The sequence below is a fragment of the Parasteatoda tepidariorum genome, chromosome 7 (genome assembly GCF_043381705.1).
Source record: "Parasteatoda tepidariorum isolate YZ-2023 chromosome 7, CAS_Ptep_4.0, whole genome shotgun sequence".
NCBI classification, from domain to species: domain Eukaryota; kingdom Metazoa; phylum Arthropoda; class Arachnida; order Araneae; family Theridiidae; genus Parasteatoda; species Parasteatoda tepidariorum.
This window is the reverse complement of record NC_092210.1, coordinates 11,341,208-11,364,893: the sequence shown is the minus strand read 5'-3', so window position 1 is coordinate 11,364,893 and position 23,686 is coordinate 11,341,208. Positions and strand designations below refer to the sequence as shown.

At 30.1% G+C, this 23,686-nt stretch overlaps 1 protein-coding gene and 1 long non-coding RNA gene across 2 annotated transcripts in view; one reads left to right on the top strand and one right to left on the bottom strand.

Annotated features, from left to right (window-relative positions):
• LOC107446579 (uncharacterized) lies at positions 1–711 on the top strand (the record flags this gene model as incomplete). Its single annotated transcript, XM_016061261.4, is given in 1 exon segment — positions 1–711. A coding segment is annotated over 1 exon segment (711 nt), but the record flags the coding sequence as incomplete, so codon positions are not given.
• Positions 1–23,686, bottom strand: part of LOC139425982 (uncharacterized) — a 68,134-nt gene that overhangs the window by 4,251 nt on the left and 40,197 nt on the right. The gene's annotated exons all lie outside the window — the stretch shown is intronic.

Sequence of the window (23,686 nt, the reverse complement as noted above, 5' to 3'; positions counted from 1 at the left end):
TTTCACACTTCTCCCACGCGGTTAGGTAATTCAAAACAAAATGCAATTCGTAGGCTAATCAGCGTGGAACGTCATCTCATTTCTAATCCTGAGAAATACAACCTCTATCGAAAATTTATGAAGGAATACCGTGATTTAAATCACATGGAACTGGTTCCGGACTCTGACATTAATAAAATCGAAAGTTTATACCTTCCTCACCATGGAGTTGTCAGAGACACTAGCTGCACAACAAAGCTTCGTGTAGTTTTTGATGCTTCCAGTAAAACTTCATCCGGACTCTCTCTCAACGATCTGCTCCTGGTTGGTCCAAGAGTGCAACCAGAACTTTTCCCTATTCTCATCCAGTTTCGACTTTTCAGTGTAGCCATTTGCGCTGATGTTGAAAAGATGTTCCGCCAGATTAAAGTTCATGAGGAAGACGTAGACTGGCAAAGAATTCTTTGGAGGAATTCTCCTACCGAACAAATAAAAGAATATCATCTAATTACCGTTACGTACGGTACGTCCTCAGCACCATTCCTCTCCACGAGAACCTTACAACAGCTTACCATAAATGAACAAGAAAAATATCCAGACGCTTCAAGAGCTACCCTTTGTCGTTTTTACTTTGATGATTTGCTGAGCGGGAGTGTAACAAAGGAGGGAGCCATTCAACTGGTGTCCGAGCTGCAGGAAATGATGGAGAGAGTAGGATTTTCTCTACGCTAATGTGTGTCAAGATTCAGGGAATCGCTTGGCTTTCAGATGTTGACAAGTTCACCTTTACCATCAGGGTCAATGAGAGTGACGTATGGACTAAACACAAGGTACTTTCCGAAGTTCGACAAAATCTTTGACCCCTTACGCTGGTTGGCACCTACAGTTATCACTTCGAAAATCTTTCTCCAAGAGCTGTGTAGTCATCATCTAGGCTGAGATGAGGAGCTACCAGATTCTCTGGCAAGGCAATGGAGATTTTTTCAAAAACAGCTTCCTCTACTTACAAATATCAAGATTCCACGCTATATCCTTATTCCACCGGCTACAAACGTACAAGTACACGTATTCTGTGATTCTTCAGAGAACGCCTACTGTGCAGCTGTATACATTCGTTCCAAGGATGCAAACCAAGCCGTGACATCTAGACTGCTAACTTCCAACACAAGTGTCACTCCAGTGAAACCACAGTCTCTACCTCGACTGGAACTCTGTTCTGCCCTACTTCTGGTCAATTTGTTACAAGCTACCTTGCCAACGCTAACTGTTTCAATCTCTGAGACCTTTGCATGGTCTGATTCCAAGATCACGCTGGCATGGTTGAAGTCCGAACCAAGAAGATGGCAACCGTTCGCAGATAATCGAGTAACACGAATTCAAGAGCTGACTCCTAACGTGCACTGGAACTTCGTGAGTGGTTTGAAGAATCCTGCTGATTGTGGAACGAGAGGGATAACCCCAACTAAACTAGAAAAGTGCGACTTGTGGTTCAACGGACCTGATTGGTTAAATAGTTCTACTTTTCCTAATGGAAGGTTTGAGGATAATTCACAATTACAATAAAACATGTCTGTCGAAGCCAAAAGGACATCCAAGCTGATTATGCTGAATGTGGTTGATGCTACTTTCAAGGCAGAGTTCAAAAATTTTCGTTTTGGAACAAGCTGAAAAGAATAGTTGCCTATTGTTTAAGATTTCTGAAGAACTGTTCTGTTGCAGCAGATAAAAGAAATAAGCCTTTCTTAACAGCGGTAGAATTGCATTAAGCCGAGAAGAGAATTGTAAAATTCATCCAACACGATCATTTTCTCCTATCTTTCAATAGGTAAGCAGCTTCCTTAGAATAACAAGCTTATTCCCTTGACTCCATTCTACGGTGATTCCGGAATAATTCGCGTCGGTGGTAGCATGAAAAATACGATGCTTCCAGAATCAAAAAAGCATCTCATCCTGCTTCCTAAAATCGACCATGTTGTGAACTTACTTATCACTGATTATCACTTGAAACTCTCCATGCCGATCCGAAACTTCTCCAAGCAGCTCTCAGAGAAACATTTTGGATTCTTTCAGCCAAAGATGCAGTTAGAAGAGTGGCGAAAAGATGTATCCCATGCTTCAGAAATCGTCCAAGGCTCGCCGAACGAATCATGGGAGATCTTCCAGAGTCCATAGTTTGTCCCTCTTCTATATTCCAACTAATTGGTCTTGATTTCACCGGCTAATTCTTGATACGGAGCTCCAAGTAAAGAGGCAGCCGCAATATTAAGTGCTACATATGCACCTTCGTCTGCCTCGCAATGAAGGCAATTCATCGTTTAAGTCGTCATCGACTTAACCTCAAAAGCATTTATTGATTTGCTTAAAAAGATTTGTGGCACGCAGATGTAGACCTTTAGATACCTTCTGCTATCAAGGAGCCGATTTCTACAGAGCTATCAAAGAGCTCAGAAAGGAGTTCCGGCAGTTTATGAAGGAAGACGGCCTTCATCAATTCCTGGTAACAGACAACATCGCCTTTCACTTAAATCCTCCATCTCCTTCGGAGGCATTTGGGAGGCTACAGTGAAATCGTTGAAATTTCATTTGAAAAGAGTTGTTGGAGATGCTAATCTCACCTTCGAGGAACTGGCCACGCTGTCAAACCAAATCAAGGCATGTTTTAACTCCAAACCACTATGTGCATTATCTAGCAGTCCAGATGATCCGTCTGTTCTGACGCCAGGACATTTCCTGATAGGAAAGGCATCAGCTATTCCACAACCTACGGTTCCAGGCGACATCCGCCACTGCGACCGTTGGCGATTGCTTACAAGAATGACCCAACATTTCTGGAATAGATGGTCTTCAGAGTACTTGATATTGCTACAATCAAGGTCGAAGTGGCGCATCTCTCAAAAATACCTTGACATCTGAGATCATGCTTTAATCAAACACGACAAACCCCCACTACAGTGAAGTTACGGAAGGTCACGGAAAAATTCCCTGGAAAGGACGATAAAGTTCGTGTGGTTTAGTTAAAAGCTCACACTGGTGACCTTGTGAGACCAATTACAAAACTGTGCCTACTTCCTATAAACACTTGTACATTTGTAATTATGCCTAATTTTTCTTCTATCATTGTAGAAGTCATCTATTCATCTGTAAATCCAGTTACTTAATTTCATTAATTTAGAAGTGTACTTTATTGTCAATTGAAGTTAATTATTATGTTGCTAAATTAGGTTACTAAATTCATTAATTTCGAAACCCCTCCGTGTTTCAAGGGAGCGGTATGTTTAATTTTACAGCCCACAGGTGGCGCTTTGTACATCCCAATTTAATTGTTGTGTTTTGAGCTTTGAGGAAATAAATAGTGTGTGTATATCGATTCGTGTGTGTGCAGTGTTTCAGTGTTTTCGAGGTATAATTCAATTTTCTAAGTTTATCTCCGATTCCAGTAAAGTGTGGCAAGTTCTAGCTGATTTGTGAGATGTCTAAATGCTCCTCACCTTATTTTATTAGTTCCAAGTCCATACAACAACCGAGTCAGATAAAAAAGTGTGAAACATTATTTCTCCCACCATTTGGTACTTCAAATATATATATATATATATATATATATTTGTTGTTGTTGTTGTTAATTTACGTCGCACTAGAGCTGCACAATGGGCTATTGGCGACGGTCTGGGAAACATCCCGGAGGATGATCCGAAGACATGCCATCACAATTTTGATCCTCTGCGGAGNGCCATTGACTAAGAATTTTGAAATTTGGCTAATAATTTCGATATTTGACTAATTTATTGTCTAATAATTTGAAGTACTTAGAAGTACCTGGTATGAAACTAATTTTATTTAGAAAATGCCTTAATCAATATATCTGAAATTAACATAAAATTTTAAGTAAACAGTCTTAATTGAGTTACTTTTCCATTTCTCAGTATTGAAGTTAAACATAAAGTTTTGTAGGTATATATATATATATATATATATATATATATATATTCAACCAAGGTGAATTCAGGACCGAAAGTCAATTTTCCATTTCAATTTTAAGTATAGTGAAAATCGAGGAAAGTGACGTTTAACCTTAAAAGAATCAGTGTTGGGTATATTAGATAAACCAAATAAACCAATACCGGGCAAGGTTACTTAACCTAAAATACATTACTGAAGGGTATACAGTGAAGTGACAATTAACCTTAAAATGCTTCAGAGTATGGTATACTAGACAAATATGTACCAAACCTTCACACTCAACCTTAAGAAAACTAGGTGACAGTTAGTTTAAGGTTAAAAAAACATGTGTGGAATGTATACTAACCAGTGATAATTAACCTTTGAAAATTATAGTGTAAAGGATTCCGTAAAGTTGCAATTAATCTTAGTCAATTTAGGGTAAACCGCGGAATGGCACTTACAACCCTTGAGTAATTAAATTATTAAAAATAATTAATAGTGATTATATCAATTTATTATTATGTTTACAGTTTAATTTGGCGAAAAAATGTTACCATCGTCAAAAACTCCCCTTGACGAAAGAGTACCATAAAATGTAAAATGTGAAGGGTTAAAACACACTTTATTTTTTAATTGAAAATGTAAATTGCGAAACTCATAAAAATAAGGTATGATTTAAGATTAGGTCGATGGAACTGTCGATGAGTTGTTTTTCATAATATTACATATTTTACAAGAAATTAAAGAAACAAAAAGAATTCTTTATGCCATTTCTTTAATGAGATCCCATGTGAAAAAGCTGAACTAATGCATAATCGCAAAAGTTATAATAAAGAAAATCCCTCGTTTCGGGCTTTTACTGGAAAGCGTTGATATATATATTGCTTAAAATTTATTTATAAATCCTCCCTATGTTTATAAGTAGGTAACTTTTAATAATCATAATCAGAGGAATAAACTCGATACATTTAAATAATTAAAATAACTTAGGTATAAACTACCTAAATATAATTTTTAAATTCTTGTTAATGTGATGTACTCTATTTCAGTATCTGCATTTCACATACAAAAGCGTAACCCCGTTCAATAATATGTGCAACAATAGCAAGGAAGTCAACTATTCGAAAAGCGATGTTACTTTTACGTTAATGGATTTCTAATGGTTTTTCCGAAATATAAATTATTCTACTAAAAAAAGTAAGACTTTTATTTCGAAATAGGATAATTCATTTTCCAAGCCAAAATATCACAAAGTATAGATATTGTAAGCTAAAATGAAGAAAAAAAATGTGTTTGGAACTCAATTACTCATGTTATAAAGCAGTTATCTTTGGTAAGTAATAACTATGAATTTGTATAGATTATGGTCATTAGCTACATTCACAATTGCATTTTCACGATGCTCATTTGAAACCGATTATTTGTATTTTAATGAGGAATGGGAAAGTTTTAGTTTTAAAATTGGAAACAGTAAATAAGGTAAATACGTTTTTTTAAAGGCTCTATAAAGTAATATTACTTTATAGAGCCTTTGAAAAATCTTATTATAATTTAACACCAAAAATGAAATCAAGATACGTCTACACTCATAAAAGTTGGATTAATTTTACAGACTAAGCATTCAGTACATGTACATTATTTATTCTAAACTAGTAAAAATTAAATGTTCAAGTACAGTGTAGAAAATAGGTCTATTATGGTATAATTAAAAGTGTTTCTTCTCCTCTTACTCAAAGTAAAACTTTTAAAGTAAAACGTAACTTGCAAGAAGAGTAGAATAGTTAAAAATTAAAAGATTAAATAAATATAGGAGACGCATACCATTTTGCAATACAAGTGCAGTGTAAAAAAATAAGCCTCTTGTGATATATTTAAAAGCATTTCGTCACCTCTTACTCAAAGTAAAACTTAACTTGCATAAAGAGTAGAATAATTAAAAATTAAAAGGGTAAGTAAATACAAGAGACACATAATATTTTGAAAAGAAAGTGACTTATAGCTGAAGAAAGTGATATGTTGTTCAAAACAGTGTTGTTTCGTTAAAGACTTTTTTTTCTTCTTTTCTTTCAAACGTGGACACATTGATAGTTGATATATTTATAGCCGGCCAGGCGGCCGAGTGGTTAGCGTGCCTGACTGCGAAACCAATGGTTGCTGGTTCGAATCCCGCTCTGGGCTTGGATGTTTCTCTCTCTCTCTCTGTTGTCTTCTGATGTGTGAATGTATGACTGTGGCCCACACTATGAACGGGTATTTGTGGCAGTGTGGCGTGGGTAATGTTGCTCGCCTCCGTGACTTTGGTTCACAGGTGACCACTGGGTAACGATAAATGAGCAACAATTCCGGCATCTTCTAAGGCGAAGAACGTAAGTTCCGTGCCTGCCGTTATTTAAAAAAAAATTATTTATTGCTTTTAGCTCTATAAACTAATACTAATTCTTTCTTTAAAAGTGGTAGTGATTTCTTGTAATAAAATTGATAGTGATCTCTTGCTGTAAAATTGAGATATTTCTTATAAAAGTAGTTGGTAGACTACGTACTGCAGTCTTCATCTAGCGTATCTACCATTAAAAAACGTGATGGGGTAGAGATTTTTTCCAGACAAGAATAGAATTATAGATTCGTATAATTAAGTTTAAGAATAAATTACTTCGCACCTTACGCTCTATTAAAGAGTCAGTAAAGAGTAATTATGTACTAATCTGTTTAAATGTGCTTTAAAGCTTTAATATATTGCATTAACAATATTTAACAGTATCCGCAAGCCACTATAATTCAAACATCCAATTTCAAATTGAATCCATATTATCAGACTAATGAACAAAGCGACCAACATGTTGTTATTAATGCCACTTGTCAATACCAGCAAGTCTGCTTTGGGTAACGAGCAAATTTAAGGCAGTAGTGTTCTCTGCAAAAACTTTTTAAAAAGCAACTATAGAACCTGCTTAAGTACACATCTTTCAAGTGTTATAAATTTATATAGAGAAATACATGTGATTTATATGCCTTTCAAGCAACTATTTATTATGATACTGTAGAAAAAAATCTCTATGATGGCATAAGAACTTCAGATAGTATTAATCTCAAAAAAGTAAAAATTTGATTTAAAATTTGTGATTATTATTCTAATAATAATCAAAATATAACAGCGATTCACTGACATAATTATCTATTTAATATTAATAAATGTTTACTATTTCATGAGTAAAGTTTCATTTTAAAATGATGGCAACGTATTCTCTACATTCATTAAAAAATGCTTTAGAATTTTATTAAATAAATTGAGTGGAACTCAAATCAGTCATTATTCATTTCAGTCAATAACATATTCATGTTTGAAAATAATTTGAATTCAAAAAATTATTCTTGTACGTGTAGTTTATTGTAGACTTTAGTACGGGAATTATGTAAATAAATTTCTTTCAAAGGCATTTGTTTGTAAAACAAACTGATTACAAATTCCGAAACGGTTTCGGCTCCTTAAAGAACAAAGCAATGTTTACTTAGACGTTAAATTGAATTTATTCGGCTGAAGCATCTTTACATAAGATTTTATTCGCAATGATTGTAACAAAAGACTTTTGGTTTAAAACCTACTTAAATGTACAGAGAAGAGGTTTTTTAAGAGGATTTTGTTTTGATATATTATTTATTCTTTGAAAAAAAATGCTTACTTTTCTACTTAATTTGAAAGAAATACTTTTATAGTGGTAAGACAAAATGAAAGTTAAAAGATTTTATTTGATGAAATCTTTTATTTTAAAACAAATGTCCATCATAGATAGTGAATAAGTTGAAAATCCTTGTTATCTTTTATTACCTTAATGATTCTTTGTTAAGTATATATTTTTTAATTTCATAATTGTGGCAGTTATAATTTAAATTCTACATCAAATAATTTTGCCCGGTATTAAAATTTATACTTTTTTTAAAGTTTGATTTATAAATGTTCGTTTAAGAATATTACTGCACTACTAAAATCAGGAATGTAAATGTATAAAGAATAAAATCATAACGGAATATTTGAGACGTAATTTCAAGCGTTAATTATTTAACCAAAATGGTTGATATACGTAAAAAAAATAATTTTAAATCCCTTATGTTGATCTAATTAGTTTTATGAATAAGCAATTTAAAGTGTATATTTCTGTGAGAGTTAAAGATTACATTTACATTAATATTTACATGAAATATTTTACATCTTAAGTAAAGAAAAACACTGTAAAACCATCTGAAATTATAATTCTAATGCCCAAACATAAAGAGTAATACAAAACCATATTTGAAACTTTGAGGCTATTATATTTAATGTAAGTGTAAAACGGATGAAAAGATCTATTATTTTAATATTTTATTTAATTAGCACGAAATAAGTTCTTTTTTGTATAGTAGAAAACCTATTTTTTAGTATTTTGTCTGTTTGCACTGACTCTTCGGTAGTTTTGGAACTACTCACAAAATATTAAATCCTAAAACTTCATACTATCATAATTTTGCGAAGAAAACTCACGTTGAACTTGCAATTATACTCTTAAGTACGTTAAAATGTTTATGATGATTTGAAATACGCTGTTAAACATTTTGGACCTTAGCGCTGTTATACCTTATTGAACCTTAATATATGTAGAAGTATTTTATCCCTATTATGATGTTGATTTGTGTTACAGTAGAAATTGATGATTTGGAAATTGATGAAGTTGATCTCATAATAAAATGGTTTTGAAATAAATAGAACATTAATTCATTTAAGGCTTTTCTATGAATATTTTATCGTCGAGCATCGAAAAAAATATGAAAACATATTTACTTAAAACTTTAAATCTTGATATTGTTGTTCATTTACGTTGCACTAGAGCTGCACAATGGGATATTGGCGACGGTCTGGAAAACATCCCTAAGGATGATCCGAAGACATGCCATCACAATTTTGGTCCTCTGCAGAGGGGATGGCTCCCCCGCTTCGGTAGCCCGACGACCTGCACTCGAAGTCGAGCACTTTACGGTAGAACAGTTTAACGAGGACCAATACCGCACACCCTCGGTCCCTAAGCAGGCTGATCCAAGTGGTCACCCACCCGCACACTGACCGTAGCCAGTGATGCTTGACTTCGGTGATCTACTGGGAACCGTGTTTTAATGATCAGTCCACTGCGGGACACTTCAAATGTTGCAGAACATAAAATATTTTCAACTATTTTTCTCTAACAGCCAACATACAAGCTGTTAGCTGCTCAAATCGAACAGTTCCATTTTTTGAAATATCTTAAATTTAAGCGAAAAGATCTTGGATTAGACATAGCGTCTTATATTTGGGATAAATTTCCTAAATAATAAAGATCAATATCTTAATACGGTAAAAATTTGATAAAAAGGGTTTTAAGAAATAGATAAAAAATTTTGGTTGAATTTTTGTTTTTATCTTTCCGTTTCATGGAATTAATGTGTGCTGTGAACGGCTTAAATTTACAAGCAATATAGCTGCTTCAATTACGTCATGTGTTTAGTTGCGTCATGTAGTTAATTCAAGTTTATTGAAAAAATAATTTAGTATCACTCGATATTCTATAATGCATTTAGAGCAATATTTTATTTTAATTCATTTCATTTTCACACGAATTTATAAAATGTAATTATTTATTTTCATTCTGCTCTTTTTATGAAGTTAATTAATGCGTGCTGCTAAAGGCTAAAATTTACAATCAATAAAACTATCTTAATCCGATCTGATGCTAATCTAAGTTTAACAAAAGGATAATTTTGAGCAACTCTCTTTACTATGATATGTTAAACACACTGTTTTATTTCAATTCATTTATAACTTCATACAAAAAATGATTACAAAAAATCAAAAAAATGCTAAGTTTTTCAAATTTTTATTGTTAAAAAACTTACAATGCACGAACCAAAAACATTCGATTTCAAAAATATATGAAAATATATTTTTGAAATAAAGGAAAATATATACTGCAAAATAAATGAAATTAAACTACTATTAAAACCATTCATTTACTATTCTGAAATGTATTTCAAAAACATTGCAGAAAAGTTTCAACTTCTGAAATGTTTGGTTTTAAAAACTAAAAATGAAAAAAAGCTTTTTGAACTGAAAAAGTACAACTGCACTTATAAAATTGAATACTTTTAGAATAGCATATTTTTGAAGATATCGTGGGCATCAGATCAAAGTTACAAATCTGTCATTTTAGCAATTGAAAGATTCAAGTTTTATTTGTGTTGTAAAAGAAGTATTATACTCTGAGAAGAAAACTATAGTCAAAACTACCAGAATATGGTAACATTTTCCATATTTCTGGCTTTAAGAGAACACTAAAAATGGGATACTTTTACCGAAGCGTTTTGGTAACCTTTTGGTAAAGTTAATATAAGAATATGGTTTTGTTTCCATGATGTTTATTGGCAAGTGTAGAAAAAATTTAGAATTTGGTAATTTTATCATGATTTCTTAGAGTATGGAATAAAAATGAATGGTTTAAATACTTTATAATTCGGTATTATTATCAGAATTATATATATTTTTAACACAAATGTCCTCATGAAATTAGATAGAACCTAGGGAATGAAACAGAAATGTCTGATAAACTTACAGTACTTGTATGTTTACCAGATAATACAAGTTTTTCTACGGACAAATATATTTTAAAATAATGCAAAAAAAAAAAAATTTGAATTTCACAATCTAATATTTTATTTCATGCTTTTATAATGAAAAAGAAACACTTATTACAATATCTCACCTCATTTTTAATGTCATTGTTAGAAAAAACATAGTAAACATTCATAAATTACGGATATGGTTGAAATTACTAATGATTAGAATTATTTAGAAGGACAGGAAAATTCCCAACAAATTTATTGCTTTTTTAATTAAGGAGAAGACGAAAGTAAAAGTGGAACTTAAAATGTTTATTTTGTTTCTCAAAACTAATTTACTCCAAACAAAGCTAATCTAATCTAAAAACACCATTTACTGAAGATCACTATCGATGAAAATCAAGCTTTGCCGATTCACTTTCCGAAGAAGAGAGCCATTTATCTTTTGAGAGCTGTTCTTTAAGACGTCTCACAGACTTAGAGATCGAAAAGAATTTCTCATTAGTTAGACAAGGATAAATGATAAGACGAAATTGCTTGATGTAAAGTTTTTTTTTTACAAAAAAAGAAGAGGCAACTTGAATTTTGACATACATTAATTATAACTTAGAAATAAAAATAAGTACACAGACTTATGCAGACATTAATTGCAGATTGGAAAAGGTGTTTAAAAAGAGAAAAATTGTTATCAGTTTTCAACAAATTAAAGCTTTATTAGTTAGTCTGTAAGTTTTCCTCTCTTAATTCAAGTCTTTGTAAACTTTACTAGAATAACTGTTTTTGTTTCTCTGTTATAAGTTTCATTTATTTCTTAATCATTCAATAATGTTTTCTTTTCATTGCTCCATTGTTTGGAAATTATGCATTCATCATTCAATGATTATTTATTAATTTATAGTTTAAGTAAAATTTCATTTTTCCTCATTAAACAATCAAATGGGCATCCATTAATTCTTTTAAAAATATCAATTGATATTTCACTAAATTATTATTTATTTGCCATTCAATAATAATTTATTCATTCCTAAGAAACTAATAACAACCTTTCTTTCCTAATAATTTGCTTACTCCTAATAACTTACATTCATTTATTAAATTTTTGCTTTGTTCGTTAATCAATAAATTATTAAAAGCAGCTATAAGATGTCTCTTAGTCTTAGAGATTGCAAATAATTATTTATTAATTTATCGCTCAATTTTCAAAGTTGAATAACAATAAAAATAATGCATATTTAGTAACCTTCAATTCATTTTTTAATTTTCATTCATTCATTACATAAAAATAAATCATTCATTCATTATTAAAAAAATATGTATTATTTAATGATAATTCACTCATTTTTATTATGTCACTCATTAATATCTCATATCAATTCTAATTAATTCATAATATCGTTCATTATTTAATAATTCTTCATTCATTATTCAGTAATAATTTATTAATTATTTGTTTATTATTTAAAAGTAATGTGTTGAATAACTATATAATAATCTACATTCAAGCATTTTACTGCATTTAATCACGTGCAATTGAAGGATTCATTTATGTCTGGAAAGTAAGCTGTTTCTTTAGTTGTCTCAAAGTCTTGGAGATAGTAAAGAATATATTAATAGTTAGATAAGAAATAACTTATTCGAAAAATATCTAGATGTACATTTTTAAAAGTACAGTTGTAACAAAAGTGAATATAAATTTTGAAAAAAAGTGATATATGAGCTTATAAAGAAAAAAAAATCGAGTTGGTATTTTCTTTTAAGAAATCGGTAATATTTTAGTCAATTTTAAGCTTTTTTAATTTAGCAGTTTTTTCTTTCCTTATTTACTTATCCCATGCAGTAAAATCATTCATACCTTTATTTAATAAGTAATTATGGTACAGCTGCCACTTATAAACATTTATCAAAGATAAATAATGAATAAAGGATAATAAAGGATATAGCAATTTTACTACTACTATCAAGATGCAACTACATTTAAGCATTACAAAACAGATTACATTTATAGAGAGCAATGAAATTGAACTCGAAACGCTTCGATTGAAAAGGGAATTTCTAGATTTAAGAGGGGAATTTACCAAACCTAAAGGGATTTCTACAAAGTAACATCCTCTAATGAAGGTAGCTTTAAAGATGTTGGTTATAACAGCATGCATATATTAAAATAGTTGTTTCTATTTTAATTATTTGTTCAATTATCATTTGTTCTCCCATTCATTAAGATATAATTTATTATTCAAAAACTGTACATTATTTTGCTTCATTAAATATTTATTTAATTAATTATTGCTTCGATTACTTGATCTTTAACTTTATGTTTCAACAATCATTCATTCATCAAATTAGTATGGTAGACGAATAAATTCAAAGAAAAATTTATGAAATTTTTTATTTTGATTTATGTGTCAAAAAAAATATAAATACAAAAAAATACAACAAAATAATTTAGAAAAATAAGAGAAATATAAATAAGTTGAAAAGTAATAATTAAAAATATACCAAAATCACTTATTAAAGCAATAATTAAAAATATACCAAAAACTTTCTCGAAATTTATAATTTTTTCATCATTCTTGCTTTATAATATTCTCATAAAAATTTAACTTAAGGAAAAGTTAAGCATCAGACATAGTATTAATTATTTACATATTTTTCAGAAAATATCGAAACATATTCGGAAAAAAGGTCAAAAATTGTACTAAAGTGCAATTTTTGTTTTAGTCATAAAATATAAAATATTAGTTTAATTCACTAGTCCGTAATTCATTCCCTAGAACTAAGTATAGAAAACATTCATACTAGCAATTTGAACTAAATTATTTTCAGATATAACATTTAAATTAAAATTAAGGAAAATAACCGAAAAAATTAGTTTTGAGAAAAATGTCAAAAAAGTCACAGTTATCACTTAACAAACATCAATATTATTTAACAAACATCAATAACTAATATAGATGTTTGTTTTAAATCATCATAACTTTTGTTCTATTCGACGGAGAAACAAAACTCAAACGGCTCTTGAAATAAAAAGGTCTATAGTTTTATTATATACCAAAACAGAAAAATGATATTTTAGTCAAAATCGGTTTATTAAAGGTGGTAAGGTACATTAATTATGCTGATAAACAGATTTAAAAAAATGGTGTTTATCTTGTAATCCAGTGCATTTTCTAAGACAATTTTAACATGCCGATTCAAAATATGCAAACAATTTATCTCTATCCATTTACTGTTACATGGATTAAATATGAACATGGCTTTAGCTTGGAAAATAGCGAGATCAATTGACATGACATGTATAGAAAGATCTATTGCTAAATATAGTGCACACAAATATATCAAAACACACTGAAAACACTTCCTTAATCTAAAGTATGTTTGTTTTGAATTTTTAGATCTCAGACTCAAGTGTGAAGTGTGAATCACTTAAGTATCCAGCTGTAATTAGTCAACTCTGCTACACTCCATCAACCCTGATACCACGACTTTAAAAATATGTCCTGATGAAAATGTTTGCAATGTTCATCACTGACTGAACCTAGGTTTTTAAGGAAGAAATCAAAAAGGGAATCCAAGAGTATTCAATGACTTTGACATAGTTATCAGATTTACAATTTTAAAGGAAATCGCCAACTAATGTTTTGAATTTTCGTGAACGTTTCTTTCACTACCGCTAAGCATGTCTGGGAAATGAGTTTTAGCAGTTACTTTCCTTACCTGCAGTCCTAAAAACACAATTTCACTTCGCATAACTCAATTATGGAAATCTTTTGTCTAGGTATCTGTAAACATCTGAATCAATAGGTGGAAATTTTGTAAAATCATACTTTTAGTTTAAATGAATACAGATTTGTAGTCAGGCTTTCTAGAAGAGGATAGAGGATTTTCTTCTTGTGTTTTTTTTCACCAACTGTAAATTATATTAGTGTTGTCCGTCAAGTGACAGAATCATCAGAAATTGATTTAGAAAGAGAAAGAATACTTGTATATTTTATAGATGTAAAAGTTTTGTCGGAATTGTAATAAAATAATGTCTGGAGCTGGGATTTACTACTTTCACAGACGAAAAAAACTTTTGTTTAGCCTTGCATAGTAAATAATGAATAAGAATTTCGGTGATAAAAAAAATGTGAACTTTATTTAATGAAATGTTGGTTTTTGTCAATAAATTCAAAATCTGACGTGATTGAACCGTGATGTCTCTGGGGATAGAGTGTTCGGCTGGTGATTTGAACTGAGTGATAGAGTGACTTGATAGAGTGATTTGAACTGGGAAACTCTTTCGTTTTCATAAAATGTCTTTGGCAAAGAATAAGCGTAGATATATTCTATGTTGGGACTTCAAGGCTGAAAACATACCATTGAAATATAATTAGATTTATATTTAAAAGGAGGAGTTATTTTTAGAATATTGTCCCCCTTTCACTTCCATATTAAGAAGCATTAAAAGATTATCGATGATGCGTAGAGTTACAAACTATTCAGTGACTGAGCCTTTTCACATCCATGTCTGCGTGTATTTAAATGCGGGAGTGATGGTTTTCACTTGCCTCTTCCTGAATAACTTGTTCCGTAAAAGATCGGCGGGAATCATCCGGAGTTTTGTCCACACCTCTCCTTGTGGAGTGGGGATGTTAACTGTTATAACCACCAGCCTACCTTTAAATAAACCTTTTTAGAACGTATTATGGCCTACGACTTCATTAATTAAAGCTGAATACAACAATGATAACAAGGATATAGCCCTGTTATTATATATATATATATATATATATATATGAATATATATATATATATATATATATATATGACGAAATAAAGAATTTGTGTGTGCATGCCTGTCTATATACCGGATTGCGAGTACACCGTTGGCACTAAAAGTGAAACATTCATCGTGAAACTAAGCGAGTACAATAGTAAACAATTTATGGAAGGCCAGATTTGCACTTTTTTATTTAAAAGGTGTTTCAAAAAATGGAATTTTTTATAAAAGTCGAAATGCAATTAATAATTTTAATAGGTATCAAATATACTCTATATAGGTCTAAAGTATTGAGTACATTTAGTGTCTGTTAAATCTGCATCTATACTGCATATTTGTATGATGGATAGTGAAGAAATAGTGTTTTTTACGGCGGTTTATAGGTTTTTTACGGACTATATATAATTTTATAAGTTCGAGAGAAAACTGCTTGATGATGGTAAATTTTAAATACAATTTTGAAATGCCGGGAACAAGAGCATTATGTCAGATGATACTGAATAATGCTGAATAATAATAATTATAATAATANTTAGATTGCTTATAAAACTGTTCTTTATTTTATTTTAATTATTTTATTTTTTTTAGTTATTTTCATATTTTTTAATAAGTCCATAATTTTTTTTTTTTATTTATTTTTTTTTTTTTAAAATTTTTATAGTTTGTTTTTCTATTACTTCTTTTTAATTCTTTTTCTTTTTTTTATTTTCTTCTCTGACACTTTGGGTACTTGCAGCTTATGTGCAGTTAACAAAACTTAGTAAGTATTAAATTCTTAATTTTCTTTTAAAACTTTTCTTTTTTTAAATTCTCATTTTAATTATTCTATAATCTATAACATACATTCTTTCTCTCTCTGATATATATTCATACCAATTATATTAACAAGCATATGGGGATATATTGACATATTGTGCAACTAAAATACTATTTATCAAAGTCCTTTCCTATTCTTTAGGAAAGATGAGTAGCAACTTGTAATACAACAAGAATCCATTCCGTGTTAAACATTTCATTTGTCAGAAAAGAGATTCTTCCCAAGATAGTGTCTCGTCTAATAGCTTATCTGCATGATATATCGCCTCGTCAGGGAACTCAGATAAGTAAGATATCTTTATTAGAAAGACTTGGCGCAGACGAGGACGAATCGAAATCCGATTAGTAAAATAGATGACTCCCGACAACATTTATAAATGAACCGTCTCTTCTATTTAGACATCTCAACAAACAAGGATTGAATATATTGTTCCATGCATTTGCACGCAATTGTAATTAATATAATGCAAGATGAAAAATATTCCCTTGAAATAAATTTTGTCATTACACTATAAGAAATTCAGGATCAAACTACGGTATAAAATACCGGTACTATGGAGGCATCATCAGTAAGATTCATTATACCGTTGAAGTATTATACCGTAATTTTCACAGTATTATCTATCGTAAAAGCATTAAATCACTATAATTGACTAAATATTATCTTAAAAATGACTCAATCATACTAATTAACTAAATGTTACTATAAAAATTACGGTACATTTTTAATTCCGTAATATGTTCGGTTAAAAAAGGAATTTTACGGTACAAAAGCATCGGCACTCTGAGTTCCGGTAGTTTTGACCGCAATTTAATACAGAATTATTTACTGTGTAGTATTACTGAACTTTTACTGCATTCAAGTTTTTTTTCATCAAATTGTTTTAACGATAAATCAAAAATTGAACAATACACAATTGAAGTTGAGGGAGTTTAGACAATACTATTACCAGGAACTTTTGAATAAACCACTTTTTTTTTCTTCTCAAAAATCACATGATGGTCAGACACCGATTTAATTCAATATGAATGAAAAAATAGAGTGGGCTCTTTATTGGTTAACACCAGTGGTTTTAAAAATTCGTTTAGAAAATTATCCTTTTTGTCAAACATGGTAAAAAAAATTCTTGATCTAAAAGAAACTGCTTCATTAGTATTTCTAATTTTTTATTCCATTCGAGTTACTTTTTTCCTTTATAATTTTTACATTTTTGTGTTAGTCGCGAAAAATTCTGTTATATGGATAAAACAAGCAATCAATGTTTTTGACTAAAACTGTTACCCTTTATCAGAAATCATATGAAACTAGTTGCAGACAGTATTCGAAGATGAATGAAAGGCTGTATTTTTTATTTTATTTTTGAAGTATATTTGTTCATTGGCGCCAACCCTTTTAATAATTCGATTAGATTCGTTGCAATTTTTATTACGTTGATTTAATTCAGTAGTTTTAAATACGAACGAAATGTTTCGGGTGTGCTGAACATCTCATTATGCCTCTTTTGGCTTTCCAAAAGCTAATTTATTTTTCCTTTTTTTTAATTTTTTTAACGGCAAACTCTGAACTCTTGTTCTTTTGCTCTTGAACGTTACCCAGTGGGAAAATGTGAACCTAAGTCAAGGGGGCGAGCAGCATAACCCACGCCTTACCCACGCCAGGTGCCTATTCATAGGGTGGGCCAAATTTACACATCACACAAAAGAAAACAATACAAAGAGAAACATTCAGGACGTGAACGGGATTCGAACCAGCAATCATTGGCTTTGCAGACAGGTACACTAACCATTCGGCCACCTAGCGGGTAATTTTTAAAATAGATATTATATTTTCAAAATTGTAATAATAGGGTTGAAGGTTCCTTATTTAAAAGCTAAAATTTTCAGTTTTAAAGAAGAAATGTGAATCTTTAATAAACTCTAAATCTTTCAGTCCATTAAAAGCAAGTCTATTATTTTTAACTTTTTAGCATCATCAACATAGATGCAGGATATGTTTTTGTTCAATCATTATAAATATCTGATTCTTAAATCTTACCAATAAATAAACATCCCTTCACTAAAGTTAAAAGTAATGATATCAAAAACAATAATGATAAGCTAACTAATGCATAATTGCAATATTTCACCTTAAAGAAGATTTTAAAAGTTGTAATTACTTCCTTTGAGAGTAATTAAATCAATGACTACCTGTCACGTGATGCATATTATGCCATGCAATATCCCAGTGCACTATAATTGGCATTTCAAATTCTTTCAACTTTAAGTAAAACTATATTATTAATCCCAAGGCATCTATGAACATGATTACTTTCTTATAATCATCCTCATAAAAGCATTTTCTTAACACAAATTGGAAGGCATTGCTTGGGTAAAAACGATATTTCTCTAGTTTATAAAGTTATTTTGTAGACATATAATATGGACCTTAATTGTTAGCGAAAATTATATTTAGTTCCAAAGAAATATATTTTTGAACTAACCAAAATTTGGTCGTGTTTAAGTCATAATAATTTTATGTTTTTAAGCAAATGTTTTTCTTGTAATGTTGTTTTTGAAAAATGTCAATGTACTTCGCGAAATTCTCTTTAATCATTTCTATGTATTAACAGGCAGTAAGATGACAACAAAGTATGCCTAAAAACTTGAAATGATCTGTGAAATTGCATGATTGGCGATGGCTCAGGGGGTAGAGTTCTCGCCTATGACTAAGAAGACCCTGGTTCAAATTCCAGTGATGGCTTGTAATTCGAATTCTGATTGTGGCTTGTAGATATGAAGCCACAAATATCTCAGTAAATATCCCAGATTGTTGATGAATCATGGGTAAAATTCCTTCTACGGATGGGCAACGTTTTTTTTTTTTTTTTTTTTTTTTTTTTTTTTTGGTTTTCTTCTCCTAATAACGTAAATGTGGATTATTTTTTTCGAAGCACTCTAACAAAACTTATTTTGTACCAATTCCTGATTCAAAATTTCTTTTGTCATTTGAGTTGATCTCAAAATTACAAGATATCGAAGTTTAAGGCGGCAAAATTGAAAATGGGTTGGTTAATTACAAAATATAAATTAAAACAAAATGCATAATGACATTTTAATTATTATTGGACATTATATTCTAGAATAAATGAACGAGCATAAAGGTGTCCCATAGTGACGGCTCTTAATATATTATTTTCGAATTCATGTCAAAAAAAATATGTATGCAAATTAGTGGGTAGATTACTAGCGACACCATCAAAATTCATTGAGTAAAAAATTTTATTTCGCTTTTCTCAATCGAAACATGACAGATGTCTATTGAATTTTTGTTTTTGCTTTGCTTAAATATAAATTTACGATGTCTCAAACATAACTGAGTATACTTTTTGATAAGGATTCTAAAAAATATACATTTGTTGCGTTAGTCATTTGTAGTTTTTGATTTGTAGTTTGAGCCAATTATTACCAAGTGATAATTCGAGCTTAATTTTTGAATAAAGCAAAGTTGATAACGTTGCCCAAACTGGTCAGATTTTTACGTAGTTCGATGTAAACTGTAGTTTGAGAGGTCTACCAGAATAAGTATATTTTACAGTTTAATAAAAGCATTATTTTAAGAAAAACATTTGTTTTAAAAGAATTAAAACATGCAGACAATTAGTGGGATATGAGAATGAAGCAAAATTTGTAGTTAATTATGTGTTTCAATAGCTAAAAACTGATTTTTAGATCGGGAAGAAAAAAGTAAATAATCAATAATCAGTATTTAAATCAGTTTTAACTTTTAACTAAAACGGATGAGTATTGTAATCAAGTAAAGATTGAAGTTGATGTGAGTTGAATTAATGCTATGTGTTAAATTTTGGAATGTAGTTACTACCATTACTGATTTCATTCTAACTTAATTTTTAATTATTTTTAATTAAAGTATAATACGAAAAGATTGATGTTGTGTTACTTTTATCATTGTATTTTTTGTAAATATTTAAATTCCATTTGATGTTTAATTTATCTACGTTAAATAACTGTTTAAAAGTGAATATTAATGCATAATGGTAAAAAAACTCATGTAAAATATATCTCTATTTAATTTTCAAACCCTTTAAAGTAATAATTATCAAGTCACAATTTCAAAAGGTAAATAAAATCAGCTTATTTCTTACAAATTTTCAGCATTATATTATTTCATCAAAAGTAAAACGTAGTTTTAATCCCCATCTATTTCACCGAGCTGAAAATATCCTATACTACAGTTTTTTAAATTAATTCTTCTCGAAAAAAGAAGAATTCAAAAGTTCTATCGTAAATTAGTGTCAAATTATACATTTAATCTTTCTTTTTTCCAAATTAACACGTCATAGCGAACCAAGTACTCATTCTTACAGTAGGAATCTAATTATACGTTACAGAAAATTAAGAAATGCAAATTTAATTAAACTTACTTAAAAGTTGAGAGCATTCGTCAGTAAAAAGCAAATCTGATTTCATTAACTTACACGTCATGAAAAATGTGAGCAATTTGTTTCAATTTTTAAGAAACAATTTTTTACACGCAGATTTAGTTATTGCATTACGATTTATATTCTATTTTAACATGTTTTAAAACAAATAACTAATTATATTATAAGAATAAAATTATTTAATGAAAGATTAGGCTATACGGAATTAATACGATAGGAGAAAATGTCGCTCTTAATTACTCAAATTTTCAAACTTCTTTTTACTATTATTTTATTTACGCTGTAAATAAATTTCCTTTTTTTTTATAAAATAAATCAATTACTGAGCAAAAGTTTGGATTACGAAATCTATACTGTGACAAAGAAATTTCATTCATAAAAATTCTGATTTTTAAAAACATTTTTATTTTTTGTTATTAAAAAATGCCTTAATTTTTTCTGAAATAAATAAAATCTAAATGATTCGAAAAAAATATTTCAGTTTTACAGCTTTTGCAGAAAGTTATTCTTTCCATATACAAGAATGTTTTCGATATTGATTCATTTCTTGATTCAAGGTAAGTTTATTGCTTATCAAATGACTGATTTCTTGAAAGATTAAATTAAGTTATAGGCATAATATTCATACGTAATTTATCATGCTTTAAAACACTTAACCATATCGTTAGAATAAAATAAATTAAAATTTTTCTTTTAGTTTTTGAAGAAGTCTGTGATGGAGGTGATAGCCATTGGAGGTGATAGTGGAAATATACAAATTCATCATGGATTATCTTAGCCTTATTAAAATATCTTGATTATGGAAGTAGTAAAATGATTATCTCCATAAAACTAATTTAAATCGTTTAGTGAAAATTTGATTTATTTAGCAGAATTGGTATGATGGATAATGGCTATATTCACTATATAAAAAAAGAAATCCCCTGAAGGGATCAAATCAGATACTTTCTCTCACATCAATAGATGATACCGCATGAAAAAAATCATTTTTTGACGGTTAAAAAATTGAGACTGGGGAGGCCCGAAAGGTCACTCCCAGTCTCAACAAATTTGAAATTCAAAGTGAATACAATTGTTCCTAACGGACAAATGAGAAGCATGGAATTTAGAATTACAAAGCATGGGATACTTAGAAATTTAGAATTACAAAGTTACAAATTGATTTTTGTTTTCGATTAGGCGTGACAGTGAATTAATGAGTCTGCATTAGTATTGAAATAAAAAGTATCCTTTACACAGATCTATAAGAGAAGAATAAAATATTTTATGTTCGCTTTGAAAGATTAAGTCTATGATTTATTTTAAATATAATTCGATTAATAAAATAAGCTTAAGTAATCAAAGATATTTTAAAGTACAGGAAATAAATATGTAATGCCAATTGTGGCATCACAAAGTCCTAGGTTAATTTACTTTGTCATATGTACAGTGCACCAAAAAAAGACCACTCAGTATTACTTTGGATCTAATAATCGAATCTTTACGTTCTAGGATTCAATTTTAATGATTCGAGCCCTTGACCTCAAGTATGCTAATCAATTAGTTTACACGGTATTTTAAAATACAAAATCAAACACAAAAACTCACTTTCTACGAATAAACATGCCTTTTTTTGACAAATTTGGATTTCAGACCCCAAAATTAGAAGGGGTAGCCGCAATCTGGGAAATATGGTCCGAATAGTTTTGTCAGGTGGGCAGTCCAAAGTTTTGACCCCTTAAATGTTAAGTTTACTTTTTGCGTATTGCTCCATGACACGAAAACTTTTTGCACACAATTATGAAATTCATTTTTCCAAAGATAATTTCATACAAAAAATAAATTTTGGTAAGTATTTAAAATTTTTTTCAATATTTTATTTTATAATTGTCAAAGCACTTTTGAATTGTAAGGTATAAAATTTTTTACATCATATTACATGTAATAAAATGCATACCTTACAATTCAAAATTTTTTCGACTTTTATTAAATAAAATAATAAAATTGTTTTTTTTTTAATATTTACCAAAATTTATTTTCTGCATGGATGAATGAATATTATAATTGTGTGCAAAAAGTTTTCGATTCGCTTAAACATTTCTTGAGATATGGCGAAATACGAAGAAAGTAAAATTAACATTATGGGTCCAAACTTTAAACCGCTCTCCTGACCAAACTATGGGGACTACATTACTTAGATTTGGCTGCCCCATATATTTTGGGATCCAGAAAACTGAATCCGAAGAAAAAAATTATGTTTATCCGGAGAAAGTACGAACTAATTAGCATATTTGAAATGAGCCTCTCGAACCATTAAGATGGAGTCGTAGAACGTGAAGATCCGATCATTAGATCAAAGGGTGTTTTTTTCTTTTCTTCATTTCTTTTTTTTTTGGCGCATACTGTACATTGTACAAATAGATCTGTCCATTAACAGTAAGTTAGATGTGGAACTGCAGTTCCTCTTCTCCACTATAAAAAGTGGCAATGAGAGAAAACTATCCCATAGAAATACAGAAATGCATGCATTTCATAAAACATGAACAATTCTAAAAAGAATTCCTGTTCGATATTTAACACTGGAATAACCAGTTTTTCGACTTGTCTAAAACCACCATTTGAGGTCAATTTGACCGTCATAAGATATCGGGATTTTTTTCAAAGTAAAAGATTTTTTTGGTTATGAGTATTATCTGTACTTATCTGTGATTTTTTAACAAACTCAGGAATGAATTCGCAATGAGTAATTAGGAAGGGAAAGGATTTCTTAAAAATAATTCAAGCATTGAGGACAGCAAGATCACAAACGTTGTAAAGTAATAGTATTTACCTGCATTTTTCACCTTTTGTGGAATAATTCCTTATCATCAAGTCTACGTCACATTTCGTACTATTGTAGAAAGTGACATTGTTTGACTTCTACTCTGAGCTATCGTTTGCAAACACGTTCACTTAAATATTATTCAGAATTATGGAATCCAGCCGGCCGAAGACTCCCCGCATAGTAAATGGTGACTGGTGCACATTAAATATCCCGGGTCACAAAGTCCTCCATGTCCCCTTAACAAATCAATACCTCTGGGGGTACTGAATCGGAGATTGATCTTTCTCTGATTCTGGTTTAAATTACGATCGGTGGGAGAATGAATGGACGTATGAA